We start from the raw sequence: 12,529 nt of genomic DNA on the forward strand, positions 1-12,529 counted from the left end.
TTCAGTATGTTTGGTGATCAAGACTCGTTCTTCTTCAGTCATTCAAAGGACGTAGTACAAACAAAGAACAAGAGATTTACAACACAGTCGTCCACACATGTTTCCCCCCCAAAAGTTGGCTTTTCAACCTGGGGCTTCATCAGGGCTGTTACCTCAATTGATATTCACAGGGTTAACATGCATCGGCAATATACAGGTTTACCGCAAGGCCAAAATCATTTTACACAAATCTGCAGCGTTTGGTTATCAAGGACAGATTTAGACACAAAAGGTAATTCAAAATAAAGAGAAAATCAGAGAAAAAAACTGGTAGGTAAAGAAATAAAAGGAATAGGATAAGATATGAGTCATAATACAGCGTTCCATCCAGAAAGAAGGAGGAAGGAAAAAGATGACAGTAAAAAGATATGTATATATCAATTGTATTGAGCCGTCAAAAGCAAGTCAAGTAGGAGTCACATACAAATGGAATAATTAATGAAATGAATATATACATACAGTTAGCTTGTAGTATAGTTGGGAGTGATGGGCATAAGTCCATACATAGAAATAGAAAACATTTAGAAATTGCCAAAACATTAGCACATATCTTTTATCAAAATTCCACGTGTTTAAGTTAAAATATAGGTAACAATCGCTCCTTCGTAGTGTGGAGAAAACCATTATGTCCGGTGAATACGTGATATTAGCTTAGTCAGGTATTTCCATAAGTGCAAAAGAAACTAATTTCACAGGCGTGAGACCTTGAAATGCGTTCCTTTTATACAGAGGATTACCCGTGAGAAAATCTAAAGTCAGGCATAATTAAATGGTACATGGGTTCCATAGTGTAACTAATTTGAGGGAGCCACACATGCAACAGGGGATATTTTGACCATAAGGTTTAGTGTACAACCCATCACCCAATATACTGGGTAGTAATGCTACCGTAGGTTAATCATAAATTGTTGTTTCTGTATATAACGGGTTTGGAGGGAAAGAAAGACCCAGATGTTTATCGGGTACTTGCACAGCTTGACTGCGATGTGCTGTCACTAGTGAGACACGTATAGTACATACCTTACAATGTTCAAGAAGTGTCCCAAAAAGAGACATTCTTTTCGTGTTCGATTGGGGAAGATATTCTGAAGAAAAACCTATTTATTTATCAGCGGATGCAGGAAAATATTTTGTTGGGTCTAACTAAGTGCCCACAATTGCCCCCCATCTCTAATCCATGTTCCAGGAAAGTTGTGAGATGGGTATGCTTTCCAGAGACCAAAGATCCGCCAATATAGTAGTGATTCACAAGTAAGGTAGACCACCGGAGGACTGTGCCTTGTACAGACCCATAACATTACTAAATGCAGTGGTAAAAATATTAGAGAAACTCTTGGCCACACGTCTGATTCAAATAGCTCGACCACTATTACACCTGGACTAATCCGGTATTATGCTGGGTAGGAGTACTGCACTTAACTTGCGTTAACTGTATGGGTTCTTGGGTCAAGCTTAGCCGATCCTAGGGGATGCTCTTATATTGCGTTTGGATGTGCATATGGCCTTTGACACTGTGGAGTGGCCTTTGACACTGGTGTGGCCTTTTATCTATGCAGTATTGGAGAAGCAAAGATTTGGTCCTTGCTTTCTCTCCTGGATCCGACTTCTATACTTGGATCATCTTGCCCCGGTAACAGTTAATAGAGATACGTAGGTACATCCGTAACTGTTCCCTCTACGAGGTGGCACGAGTCAGGGTTGTCCTCTTTACCCCTTGATTTTTAGGTCTCGCGTCTAGAGTTGCTGCGCACATGCGGAGCTCGCTCCGCGAGATTTATTGTTAACAAAGAATTTCAGAAGAGGGCTTTAAGCCCTGCCCCTCTTCTCCATTGGCTGGCATCACCTTTATTGCTAGACGGTGGCCCGTCATTGGAAATTAGAGTTTTCTGTAGACGCCCTTTGACCTCGGAGCCGGACTCGGTGGCCTGCTTACCGTCTGTCGCATAGCATTTTCGTATCTTCATGGGGCCTTGTGTTTAGAAACACATGGCCCCATAAGAACAAGAGATCCCCATGCTCCGGCTGCAGCGGAGTGCTCTTTCTCTTTCAGGACCACACTTGTTTTCATTTTCACAATTTCTCTTTCTTTCTGTCAAGTGTTTCAACCATTTGCCGTTCCTCTGTCCCCTCCCACAGCTTTGCTTCGGTATTGTGTTTCCTGCAATATTTACTAGCTCCTGTCTTGCAACCTGCAAGTCATGTAAAAAAAAAAGCCAATAAGCTGTAAAGGGCACCTTATTATGACCCCTGTTGCAGCTGGTAAAGCGAAAGCTTGCCTAGCCCTTTCTTGCAGTTCATGAATGCAGTGCAGCCGGAATATGTTTTTTCTTAAAGAAAGTGTATAGAAAAGTTGTTTTCTCTACATTCAATCAATCATTATACTTCTAAAGTGCGCTACTTACCCGCTAGGGTCTCAAGGCGCTGAGGGTAGGGGTGGGGGGGGGGGGGGGTGCTACTGCTCGAAGAGCCAGGTCTTGAGGATCTCCTGAAGGTGAGGAGGTCTTGGGTCTGCCGTAGGTGGGTGGGGAGGGTATTCCAGATCTTGGCGTCGAGGAAGGAGCATGATCTGGCGGGTGGGGGTGTAGAAGCTGAGTCGGTCATTGAGGTAGGCTGGTCCGGTGTTATGGAGGGCCTTGTGTGTGTGGGTTAGGAGCTTGAAAGTGATCCTCTTCTTGATGGGGAGCCAGTGGAGTTCTCTAAGGTGTGGGGTGATGTAGTTGTGGCGAGGGATGTTGAGGATCAGTCGGGCGGAGGCGTTTTGAATGCGTTGCAGTCGCCGCAGGTGTTTGGCCGGGATGCCAGCGTATAGTGCGTTGCCGTAGTCTAGCCTGCTGCTGACGAGGGCCTGGGTCACTGTTTTTCTAGTTCCGGTAGGGATCCACTTGTAGATCCTGCGGAGGATGTTATAGCAGGAGGAGACGGCGTTGACCTGCTTTGACATGGTTGGGAGGAGTCGAGGGTGATTCCCAGGTTGAGTGCATGGTTGGTGGTAGTGGGTGCTGTTCCTAGCGTGGTCGGCCACCCGGAGTTGTCCCAGGCTGAGGGTGTGGGTCCGAGGATGAGGATCTCTGTCTTGTCCGAGTTCAGCTTCAGATGGCTGTTCCTCATCCATTCGGTGATGGCTCTCAGTCCCTCATGGAGGTTGGTTTTGGCGGTGTTCAGGTCCTTGGTGAGGGAGAGGATCAGCTGGGTGTCATTGGTGTAGGAGATGATGTTGAGGTTGTGATGGCGAACGACTTGTGCGAGGGGGGCCATGTAGACGTTGAACAACGTCGGGCTGAGGGATGATCCCTGGGGTACCCCGCAGATGATGTCAGTGGCTTCGGATCGGAAAGGGGGGGAGGCGCACGCTCTGGGTCCTGCTGGAGAGGAAGGATGTGATCCAGTCCAGGGCCTTTTTCTTGGATTTCGGCTTCTTGGAGGCGTGTCTTTAGTGTGCGGTGGCAGACTGTGTCGAAGGCTGCTGATAGGTTCAGGAGGATGAGGGCCGATGTTTCTTCGTTGTCTAGTTTAATCCTGATGTCGTCTGTGGCTGCGATGAGGGCTGTCTCGGTGCTGTGGTTTCTTCGGAATCCGGACTGGGACGGGTCGAGGAGGATGTTGTCCTCGAGGTACTGGGTCAGCTGCGTGTTGATGACTTTCTCGATGACTTTTGCCGGGAAGGGGAGCAGGGAGATGGGCCAGAAGTTTTTGAGGTCCTTGGGGTCCACCTTGGGTTCCTTCAGGAGGGCGCTGTTTCCAGCACTCCGGGAAAGTGGCCGTCTCCAGGGATATGTTGATGACATTCTAAAGTTGGGGCAATGGTAGTGTCAGCTTTGTTGAAGATGTGGTGTGGGCAGGGGTCTGATGGTGATCCTGAGTGGATGGAGTTCATGATCTTGCGTGTTTCGTCGTCGTTGGCGCTGGCCTAGAGGTCAAGCGGTTGCCGAGGGTGGTGGTTGCTGGGGGGGTGGAGTCCAGTGTGGTTGGGGCGGCCGTGGTGTCGAAGCTGGCGTGGATGTCAGCGATTTTCCGGTAAAAGAAGGTGGCCAGCGAGTTGCACAGTTCTTGAGAGGGCCGGATGTCGTTGGTGTTGGCGCTGGGGTTGGAGAGTTCCTTCACGATGCTGAAGAGCTCTTTGCTGTTGTGTGCGTTGTTTTCTAGGTGGCTTTTGAAGGATGATCTCTTGGCTAATCTGATGAGGTGGAGGTGTCTGCGGGCTGCGTGGCTGTCTGGTGTCCGTTCTCGTAGCCATTTCATCTCCAGTTTTCGGCACGTCCGTTTGGAGGTCTCGAGTTCTTCGGTGAACCAACTGGCTTTCTTGTTGGTTGGTTTCTTGATTGGGGCGAGGGTGTTGGCGCAGTCGTTGATCCATTGGCTGAGGTTGCGTGCAGTGGCGTCCAGGTCCGTGGTGTTAATGGGTGGGTTCTGGGCGAGGGTGGTGGTCAGCTGGTCCTCTGTGACTTTGCTCCAGCACCGGCGGGGAAGCTGTCGGGTGCGGTGGTGCGAGGTGGGCTTCTTATAGGTGAAGTGGACACATCGGTGGCCGGTCCAGTGGAGTTCGGTGGTGTGGTTGAAGGTGATGTGTGGGCTTGTGGAGAAGATAGGGTCAAGCGCGTGGCCGGCGGCGTGGGTTGTGGCGGTGACGAGTTGTCTGAGGCCGAGGTTGGCGATGTTGTCGATCAGGGTGGGGGAGTTGGTGTCGTTGTTGTTCTTGAGGTGGAAGTTAAGTTCCCCGAGAAGGATGTAATCCGTGGAGGCGAGTGCCTGGGTGCTGGCAAGGTCGGCGATGGAGTCGTTGAACTGAGGTCGAGGTCCAGGTGGTCTGTAGATGAGTGTTCCTTTGAGGGTGGTGTCGGGCTTGGTGTGGATCTGGAAGTACAGGTGTTCAGCGGTACTGAGGGTGTCGTCTGAGTGGGAGGAGAGCTTGAGTGTGGACTTGTGTACGATGGCTATTCCTCCTCCAGCCTTGTTGGTGCGGTCTCTGCGGGTGATGTTGTAGCCGTCAGGGATGGCTATGGCGATGTCGGGTGCCGAGGAGTCGTTCCACCAGGTCTCTGTCAGGAAGGCGACGTCTGGGGCGAAGGTGTCGAGCAGGTCCCAGAGCTCGATGGCGTGTTTGCGTGCGGAGCAGGTATTGAGGAGTATGCAGCGCAAGTGGTTGGCTCTGATCCTAGGAGGTTTGGTGGCTCTGTCGCAGGTGAAACTGCAGGTGCGGCAGGAAAAAGGACCATTGGTGCGTTTCGGGGCGGCCTGGAAGCAGTGGTGGTCTCGGCTGGAGGGTATTGGCGTTGTATCGGTGTCCGGCGTTGTGGAGTGCGCGGGGTCCAGGGGTCCTGCGCTGGGTGCGGTCGGGCGCAGACGGGCTTGCCTCTGGCGTGCCAGCGGCGCACCTGCTGCGCGCGGCTGCGCAGCGGCTGCCATAAGCAGGGAGGGGGGAGCAGCTGGGAGGAGGGTGGGAAGCAGTCAATGGGGTCGGGCGCGGGGCCGCAGGGGACGCAGCAGCGGGAAACCAGGGAGGGAACAGAGGGCAAGGGGCGGGGCTGCGGGGGGCAGCAGCGGGAGAGGGACGGCGAGGGCGGCGGGAGCGGGGTAGAGATAAAGAAGAACACCCCAGTGAGGAAATAAGAACAGCAGTAATCAGAATACAGAACGGCACACTCGACAACAGTAGTAATTACAGTAAAACTACAGACAGCACTCTTGATCACCCAGGAGCCAGGCAGCAGCCCAGGGGGGCCTCTAGCACGGGGGTCACGGGGCTCTCAGTAGCGGCGGGGACGGGCGCACTCAGGTGGAGCTGCGCGGTGTGGGGGGCGACTGGCCTCAACCAGGGTCAAGGGTCGTACCCTCTAAAAATCACCGGCAGCAAGCATTCTAGAGAGTTGCTCTATTTAATGTCAGTTGGGCTCTTGTGAAGTATTGTGATATCATTCATTGGGGCCCCTATAACATTTTTACACACAGAATCACGCTGTTATCCCCATGTATGTTCATCCGAATCTCCTCTATGCTTTTAGCAATGACATCATTTGACCAGCTACTGTGTGTCACGTGTACTCAAACACACGTTAAAATACATAGAGATTGGCTTACAAATTATTTTATATTAAATACGGCTGAGCGACTGTATCACTCATCTTAAATGTTATCCTCATTGTTCCGATTATTGGCTGTTTAGTGTCCAAATAATACAGAAATACATGCAGGGGAGCCGATGCTAGCAGGCAAAGGAAGGGGGTTAAAATGCCACGGGGATAGGGTCCTGCCCCTTAAACACCCTCTTAAGTACTTATTTATTCAGCTCTCACTACAAATACGTTCCTTCCATTGTTTTAAATTGTACATAAAGCGCTTTCTTTGTGTTCCTTGGTGCCTCATGGCACTTTACTGAACAACTGCGCTGTGTGTGCTGCGGAGGGAATGTGCCTGAAGGAGTGACTCACATAGATATTCAATGACTGAGTGGTAAATTGGGCCGCAGGGCTCAGGTGCAGACAGTGCGTTATTTGTGAAAATACACGTGACAGGGCCTTTTTCAGGACGGCACTTCTGCATTCACTAACCACTGTCCTGCCAGCCCTGCATGCTGCAGTAGCAACACAACCACTAACCATCACACTTCTACAAGTGTGACAATTCTGACTATTCCAGGTCTCCCAAGCTATTAGGGCAGGTATTAGTCTTTTTTACTTTATACTGAATGAATAAACAACTGTTATATTTTTCTATAAATAAGATAAACATGGCCACCATGTGGCAGAATGCGATGATGATTGCCGGTGCTGAGCACCGGAAACTATCTGCTCAAATTAAGCACTGCTACGGTGCCTGTTTTCCTACCAGTTGCAATACCTGTACACCCTGCATAGACGTCACAGTATGCGTCTCTCTGGGCCCCCTTCCTGTACCATAACATAAGGCTTCCAAATAACTGCAATTTTCCAATGACGCAGTGCTCGATGTTTGGGTTTTCAGCAACCCAATTCTTTCTGGGAGTTGTAGTCCTCGTTCACTTTATTTGTTACACTTGAAGTGCCACCTAAAACAATGATTTGTGAAAGTAAAGCCGTGGGCCGGTGCTCTGCCTGATTGATGACATGGGGTCATCTGATAATCATATTCACATGAGGTTCAGCCCCGATTGATGACATGGGGTCATCTGATCATATTCACATGAGGTTCAGCCCCTTGAGTTCTCGTCACACGCCTCAAAGCAGCAACATCGCACAGGTTGTGTCCCCCGGCCCCTGACGACCACAGGTCACCAAAGGCTAGTATCCCCCCCTTACTCACTCACTCACACACACACACACACACACTAAGCCTCCTTCCCCAGACTAACCAACACCCCTTCATTTATTCGAGTCTTACTCTAAGGCCCAGTCGCCCATACTCAGAGAAACAAATTCTTTTTTAAAACCAGCATTGAAAATGCAATAGGTCGCGCCTTTGATTAAGTTAAAGCCATTTGCTTTGCTAATGGTATTGTATAGCAAAGCAAATGGCTTTAACTTAATGAAAGGCAAGACCTATTGCTTTTTTTAATGCTTGTTGCTCTTGCATTGGAGCTACTCGTGGCTTTGGTGCAAAGTGACCATCTGATAAGAGGGTTGAGTTGGACCGCAAGTCGGGAATATAATATTCTGCTCTATGTTGCTTGCCCAAATTAATTGGAACAAATCTGATATACATACTTAGCAGGGCATTCTGGCTCTACCAGCCGCTGTAAGACCCAGATAGTTAATGGGTTTCCGATATTTGGGTATCTTCATTCTCTGAGAGCCACAAGTCTTTTTGGAACAACCTCTTACAAAATTGCGGCGGGATGTACAACTCTGGAGGGCATTACCACTGCCTCAATTGGGAAGAGCGGCCCTCTACAAAATGATGGCTTTGCCTCAGTTTTTGCCTGCTCTTCACAATAACACCTTACCCTGTCCCATCATTCTGTTATCAAGCCATTGATAGTGCAATAAGTATTCTTCTTTGGGTGGGGACCACCCCCCTCGCATCGTCCTCCAGAAATCTAAACCGGGGATGACCTGATGGGGGAGAGCCTCCCTGACGTACAAAAGTATTATTGGGCGGCGCAATTGACCTCCTATTCATCACTGGGCCCACCTCCCGGATTACAAACCAGCATACAGGATGGATAGTGACAACATGCCACCAGGGGTTACCTTAGAACCATACATAAGGTCCAGGTGCTGCACCCTTTCCGTTCCTACCATGACAATGCTAGCCCTTTGGCACACCGCACTACACGCTATGGGTTGGAGAGACAGGATAACGCGGGCCACCCTTCTGTGGTGCACGGAGTAGTTGGGCACCGTAGCTATTCAACAAGGTTTTGATATGTGGGATTTAATGTATTTGTTTATTCGGAGTGGGTGAGCTATGGAGCTACTGAGAGATTACCAATGGGCACCCAATGAAAGCTTCCATTATTTGCAAATTTGCCACACTCTACAAAAAGCGATCCTAAAGGGGGACAACCTCCTTGAATCCTTCCTGCAAGAAGATAGATCGCTAGATGACTCTGTGCCGAGAAAGGCAAACTTGCTTAATTATAGCAGATTGTTAAATAACCCTCCAGATCCTTTGACCAAGTTAAGATTGAGTTGGGCGCGAGACTTGGAAGATTTGGAAGATGACGAATGGTCTGAGGCACTAGCTGCCCCAAGAAAGGTGGCTATATGCTCACCATTTCGATTAGTGCACATAAAAATGTTTCATCGCAGTTATTATGCCTGTACTACATTGATTCTCGGATTGCTTAGTTTGCAGGTTGCTTAATTGGTGCCGATATTTGAAAAGATGGATGCAAATGTTTATTGTAACTTGTCAACACGTGCAGATTTCGATGCAAATGGCAATTAGACACATTTTGCTCCACTAGGTTCGTGAGCTTAACCTCTACCTGGCCTATCTGCTGCGAGCTCAGGTGGGACCCGGCGAAGCCTTCTGCAGTAACGCCCTGTTCAGCGCCAGCGAGCTGATGAGGGCGTCCGGGGGCAAGAGGAGGAGACGCGGAGAGACTGACATCAGGGTGATTGAGCCCGGACAGCAGAGCCATGAGAGGAGGGATGCATGCACCTGGACATCTTGTCATCATATAGTGGACCCGCTTACAGGAAGAATGAGAGTCGCGTTCAGGAACACCGGTTCTGTGCATGTTTTACTCCTCCCTGGAGCGGTTGACGGGCCTTGGGCTGATGCACCTCTTCCTGGCAGAGACGGTTCCTGTCATCTTTCGAGTCGGAGCCGCCTCACTACAATGGCCAGGTCCTGTCTCGAGCAGTCCAGGGTTCAATTTTACACATCAATCCTTAAAGGACGCAGTGCCCCCTAGAGGCTAGCTGATGATACGACCCCTGACGTTAACAAGCAAAACAGAAAGCAGCTTGACATCTGGCCTGGGGAGGAGACCTGGGACGGCGAGGGCTGCCCGCGCATACGCTGACCTGCAACTTTTACGTGCCCTGGCGCCAAAGAGGAAGTGCGGGGACTGAAGTCCCGGGACCCGGGTGAAGAGCAGGACATAGCAGTGCGGGCTCCCATGCCTATGGAGAGAGCCCCGCATTGTGCAGCCCGAACTGTAAAAGTGCTGGAGTGCTCCGGCTGCAGCCAGCCACCATTTAGGAGCACCCTTCCAGCCCCCCCCCCCCCCCCCCCCCCTCCACAACGGGTGAGTCGATGGCCTGAAAAGTTACACTGTAGTGGCTGAACGCGAAAGTGAAACTGATGCTGGCTTGCCTGCGAAAGCGGGACAGGTGATGTGCGCGTGGCTGTACGTGCGCGTCCACAGACCCCAATCGCCACGCGTGTCCCGGTCCGTCTCCCTTGAGAGGCATGACGCTGACAATAAGTCTCGCTGGCGACAGCGCTTTCGCGCTGCAACGCCAGGCGAGACCTAACAATGTCCTTCAAGACAACACAGACCGATTTCTTTCCCTACACATCTTGGCCACAACTAATAAATATTTTGCCACTTTTAGAAAAGCTGGTGTTTCTTATTTTCTTAGTAATTTTGTTGACACGAAGCTTGGAAAAAATAATTACAAATAATTTCTATACAGGCAAATGCAAAATAAAGATCTTTTTGGTGGGAAGAAGGGATGTTGCTGCCTTTGTGAATAACTGCGGTTCTTGCTTTAAAGTGTATGAAACACTTATACTTCCAAAATGGATATCTCGTCTGGTAGGTGCAGAATAATGTGTGCCTATGCATGCCTTTATCGTCCCTTTTCTATATCTATGCTTACTGTACTGAACTGTACAGTACAGCTGCAGCTCCATCCGGGTAATTTTCTTCCCCTGGGCAGCAAACGAAACAACGGCTGCAAAGGATACATCCGGGTACTCGCTGGCTACAGGTTAGTGCACCGAGTGGGTCCATGCTGGTGCTTCAGCCCGGGAGACGTTCTTCCGTAGTCACTAGCAGAGGAATGAGCCGCGATGGGCAGAGAAAGGCCGCGACAAAAGGAAGGGGCGCGTACATGTTCAAATCCTGCCCATCGGGCCTCGTCGCTCGTCCCCCGGGGGTGAGAAGACACGGGCGGAAATGACATTCCAGTCAGCGCCGAGAGGCCAACTGCCATTTTCACAGGCACAGGGGAAGCCATGCGCAAGATGGGGAGTTGGGGAGGAAGGGTGCTATTAGGCGGGGTAGAGCCCTGTGCAGGCAGAGGAGAGGGGGACTTTACTGCTGGAGGGCGGGCAGCCGCTGTCTCGGCGGGGGGGTGGTGGAAGCTGTGCTCTCTGTCATTCAGTATGTAGGGAAGAGGTGCGGCCGCTGACTCACCGGGGAAGATGAAATGCTCTGCCTTCGGGTATGGAGGAGAAGCTGCTGCAGAGTGAAAAATCTGAAGTTCAAGTTAAAGGGTTTCGTGCAACGTTGCCGGATTTAGTGAGGGCAGTTCGGAGGGGAATAGTTTGGCATGCTGTCTAATGCATTATATACTGCCTGCTTTTATAGTTTTTGCCATTCCTCTACATTAGATTTTGCCAGGTAACCCGTAACCCTTTCAATTTGTCTATAGAAAATGTTTCCTCTATCGTGGAAGTCTAACCCTCGATATTCATCTTTATCATGACATTGACAATACCTCATCCTAAATGCATGGAAGAATGGTTGGCTGTCGACATCAACCCGGTATTTGAATCCATGGGCAATTTGAGAAAGTTACATTGTAGTGGCTGAACGCGAAAGTGAAACTGTACGCTGGCTTGCCTGTGAAAGCGGGACAGGCGATGTGCGCGTTGCTGTACGTCCACAGACCCCAATCGCCGCGCGTGCTCCGGTCTGTCTCCCTTGAGAGGCATGACGATGACAATAAGTCTCGCTGGCGACAGCGCTTTCGCGCTGCAACGCCAGGCGAGACCTAAAAAGGAGAAGGGCCCAGAGAGCATGTGGGGAGGGGGCATGTCGGGGCACGGAGTGACTGAATGGCAAAGATTTAAGGATATGGGGGCTTGACACAGTCAGAATTCTGTGTTCGGTTGCTTATGCTGCCGGGTAAAATGGCTGCAATCGACATGGCTGTGTGTGGGAGGTTCAAGGATACGAAATTGAAGCCCTGGTAAGCCCTTGTCGGGTAGGCGCCATGAATATTGTTTAATGTTTCAGGTGCCAAAATGCACTGCAGCAATCAGGCGCTGACTCTAATCCTTACATTTGTGTTATCAAAGCATGTTCACATTGTAGATTAATTATTTTCCTCATGAAATGTTGACATTTAAAGTGACATTTTGTAGTGCTTTTCACGTTTGTTTTTTTTGTTATTGATTTTGTTACTTTTATTATTTTTACAATGTGACACCTTCTCTTTCACTTTTAAGGTAACTGCAGCAGTTTGCTTCCGTCAGTCCGACATTATGCGAAAGTCACAAGCAGGAAGCCTGGTAAGGAGGGAGTATGTGGTTTCTTCTCGGCAAGTATTTATTCGCACACAAATAATGAGAAAACGAGATTCATTGAGATAAAAATGTACACTTCTGCTTGAACATGCTGTAAAAAGCCCTTGATGTTAAACTAAAGTCTGAACAGACATGATACTGCCGAAGCTGGGAATGACCGCATTTGGATGTTGTTGAGCATTGTTCCACATATTAACATCTGATTACAAAGCAGTGGTTAGATTGAATTTTAAAACCGTGGGAGAACTGCTTGTAGGTTTGTTTGTGTTTATTTTTATATTTAAACTAGCAGCCCGCCCCAGCGTTGCCTGGGGCAGAAAGGGGCTGGGGGCAGTACACCCGCTCCCGCCCCGACCCCCTCCCGCCCCCACTCCCTCCCGCCCCCACTCCTCCCGCCTGTCCCTCTGTGCACACCCGCTCCCGCTCCCCTCCCAGCCCGACTCCCTCCCACCCTGATTTCAATGAGCATTTACTTTACCTGAGCTGCCTTCCCACGATCTTCATTTCACCGCCGCTCCTCTTCGCCATGACGCACCCGCGCTCCTCACTTCAACGCAGCTCCATGCTCACTTCACCGCAGCTCCATGTC

The 12,529-nt window shown here is 50.0% G+C and overlaps 1 protein-coding gene across 1 annotated transcript in view; it reads left to right on the forward strand.

Moving 5' to 3' along the window:
* The window catches only part of MRPS15 (mitochondrial ribosomal protein S15), a 153,897-nt gene that overhangs the window by 8,483 nt on the left and 132,885 nt on the right, over positions 1 to 12,529 (forward strand). The window contains exon 2 of the mRNA XM_086958744.1: positions 11,863 to 11,925. Within this exon, the coding sequence (XP_086814870.1) occupies positions 11,863 to 11,925 (63 nt within the window). The remainder of the gene's footprint in view (positions 1 to 11,862; positions 11,926 to 12,529) is intronic.

Source organism: Lissotriton vulgaris, chromosome 2_1, assembly GCF_964263255.1.
Source record: "Lissotriton vulgaris chromosome 2_1, aLisVul1.2, whole genome shotgun sequence".
Lineage (NCBI taxonomy): Eukaryota > Metazoa > Chordata > Amphibia > Caudata > Salamandridae > Lissotriton > Lissotriton vulgaris.